The 2,236-nt window shown below is 32.4% G+C and overlaps 1 protein-coding gene across 1 annotated transcript; it reads right to left on the reverse strand.

The window, feature by feature from the left end:
• Positions 1 to 347: 347 nt before the first annotated feature.
• Positions 348 to 1,498, reverse strand: LOC124889640. The gene is made up of 3 exons (XM_047401611.1): positions 1,238 to 1,498; positions 864 to 1,003; positions 348 to 768 (listed from the first exon to the last, which is right to left on the reverse strand). The coding sequence occupies exons 1-3, from the start codon at positions 1,496 to 1,498 to the stop codon at positions 348 to 350; spliced, it is 822 nt and encodes a 273-aa protein (XP_047257567.1).
• Positions 1,499 to 2,236: the final 738 nt, after the last annotated feature.

Below are 2,236 nucleotides of genomic sequence, written 5' to 3' on the forward strand. Positions count from 1 at the left end.
CCATTAATCAGTAAAGAATACCAATTATTTGACATAACCTTAATACCATATCTATAAGTTGTTCATAGAACCCAATCTTTTTGAGTACTTTTGTCAAGAAAAGCCACTCCACCCTATCATAACTTTCATCATATCCAATTTCGTGACCATATTTGGTGGTTTCCATCTTTTTCTAATTTGAAAAACTATTTTCTATACTACTAAAATGTTCTCAGCTATACTTCTTCCTTGAACAAATCTAGTTTGTTCCTCAGATACTATATCTGGCAACATACACTTAAGTTTTTCATGAATAATCCTTGAAAAGATTTTATTCATAAAATTACTGAGTGATATTAGTTTTAAGTCTAAAGAACTGCAACAGTTAGCTTTTCAGGAATAAGAACAAAATTTGTGTGTGTAATAAACCTTGGGAGTTCATATCCATAGAAAAAGGCTATAACTATTTGATGAAGATCAGTAGCTATTATTTCCCAAGAATCCTGAAAGAAAGAACCAGTCATGCCATTTGGACCTCCAATACTATTTCTATTCATTCCCATCAATGCAACTTTTGCTTCTTCCAATGTTGGTACTTTTATAATTCCAGTATTTTGTTCATCTGTTACCACTGTAGGTAATAAATCCAATGTTAAAAAATCATGAACATCCTCTTGTTTTGGAAATTGGTTCTGATAGAACAATACAACAGCTTTAGCAATTTCATCCTTATGTTCCAGCAATTTCATCCTTAGTCTAGCATGAAAAAAGTTTGTGTTTGCTCTCCATCTGTAAACCACTGAAAACCAGCTTTCTGTTTCCTATAATTTTTCTCTCTTTTCAACTACACTATCAGCTCAGCCTATGTCTTGAATAAGAATGACCTCTTCTCCCCTGATGGATTCTCTTCAAACTTCTTCTCCCTTATCTTGATTACCTTCTCAAGAGTAGCTATCTCTTTGAAAATATTTCCAAAAGTTTGCTTACTCCACTTAGTCAATGCAGCCTTGGTCCTCTTTAGTTTCTAATGAAAAATAATGAATGGATTGCCATAAGATTCAACTTTTCATTTCTTCTTAATAACCTCCATACAAGATTCTTCCTTAATCCTAAAATTAAGGAACCTAAATGGTTTGATCAGATACTCCTGATTAGTATTGCAATAAAGTAACATGGGAGCATGATCAAAACCACTCCTTGGTAAATTTTCCACCTTTATTATATGGAATAACTCCTATATCTTGTCATTAGCAAGTACTATATCCAATCTTTTGAATATACATTCTTCATCTACTCTTCCATTCCACCATGTAAACTTACTCTTCTTAAAAGCAATTTTATCTAGATTACAATTGCTTATACAGTGGTTAAAGTCCTTTGATTCTTCAAAAGTCACAGGTAAACCTCCAAGTTTTTCCTCTGTATGCCTTATTACATTAAAAACCCCTCCTACTATCCACAGATCATTTATATTACTACTCAAATTCCCTAAAGAATTCCAAAACATAACTCTCTCCATTTAATTACATTTGGCATATACTAATATGAACACTACCACTACTCCTGCCTATTTATTCTCTAGTCTGAGTGTGATTTACTATTCCTCATCACTAACTTGGTATACTCCATTATTGCTTCTATGAATGCCCATATCTTACCTAATATATTAATTGTGGCATGCTCCATTCCTAATCTTCTCTTATATACCTCAATATTATTACCCTCCTGAAATGGTTCTATGAGACCTATGAAACCAAAATGGTACCTTTTATGCATTGTTATTAAACTTGTAAAAGCCTTCTAAGTGTTAACAACCGTTATGTTCCATATTAAAGCATTCATTTTGAGACTAAATCAGTTGTTTGACTCCTTGTTTGCATTGTACTATTACTGATGTCTTTATTTTTTTTATTCTTTTTACCATGCTTCTTCCTCAATTATTTAGTATGATTAGGTGATAAATCTCCTTCCTTTGCCACCTCATAAACATTATCAATTAAGTCATCCTTATTTAGATTCTCCTACTTACTATTAACCACTTCCATCATGTTAATCACATCCATAGCAAGAGGGACAATATTCTCTAGAATTTGTTCCTAAGAATTATTGTTTTGTACCAACATCAACTCTCTTGACTCATTCTGATTCCCCTTTTCTTCTGGAGTTTTGTTTGTATCTGCACTCTTACCTTCTGAGCTCTGAACATCAGTATTATCTACTTTCTAACTCTTTTCCTCTCTTTATTTGTTTGATTGTT

This window comes from Capsicum annuum, chromosome 12, assembly GCF_002878395.1.
Source record: "Capsicum annuum cultivar UCD-10X-F1 chromosome 12, UCD10Xv1.1, whole genome shotgun sequence".
NCBI classification, from domain to species: domain Eukaryota; kingdom Viridiplantae; phylum Streptophyta; class Magnoliopsida; order Solanales; family Solanaceae; genus Capsicum; species Capsicum annuum.

What these genes read in the sequence shown, in the direction of transcription:
- LOC124889640 (XM_047401611.1), bottom strand. Translation starts at nt 1,498, where the DNA reads ATGGAGAGAGTTATGTTTTGGAATTCTTTAGGGAATTTGAGTAGTAAT. An exon ending in TATTCAAAAGATTGGATATA is followed by an intron (nt 1,004 to 1,237) that starts GTACTTGCTAAT and finishes ATTTTTCATTAG; the next exon opens with AAACTAAAGAGGACCAAGGC. An exon ending in AATCCATCAGGGGAGAAGAG is followed by an intron (nt 769 to 863) that starts GTCATTCTTATT and finishes AGTGGTTTACAG; the next exon opens with ATGGAGAGCAAACACAAACT.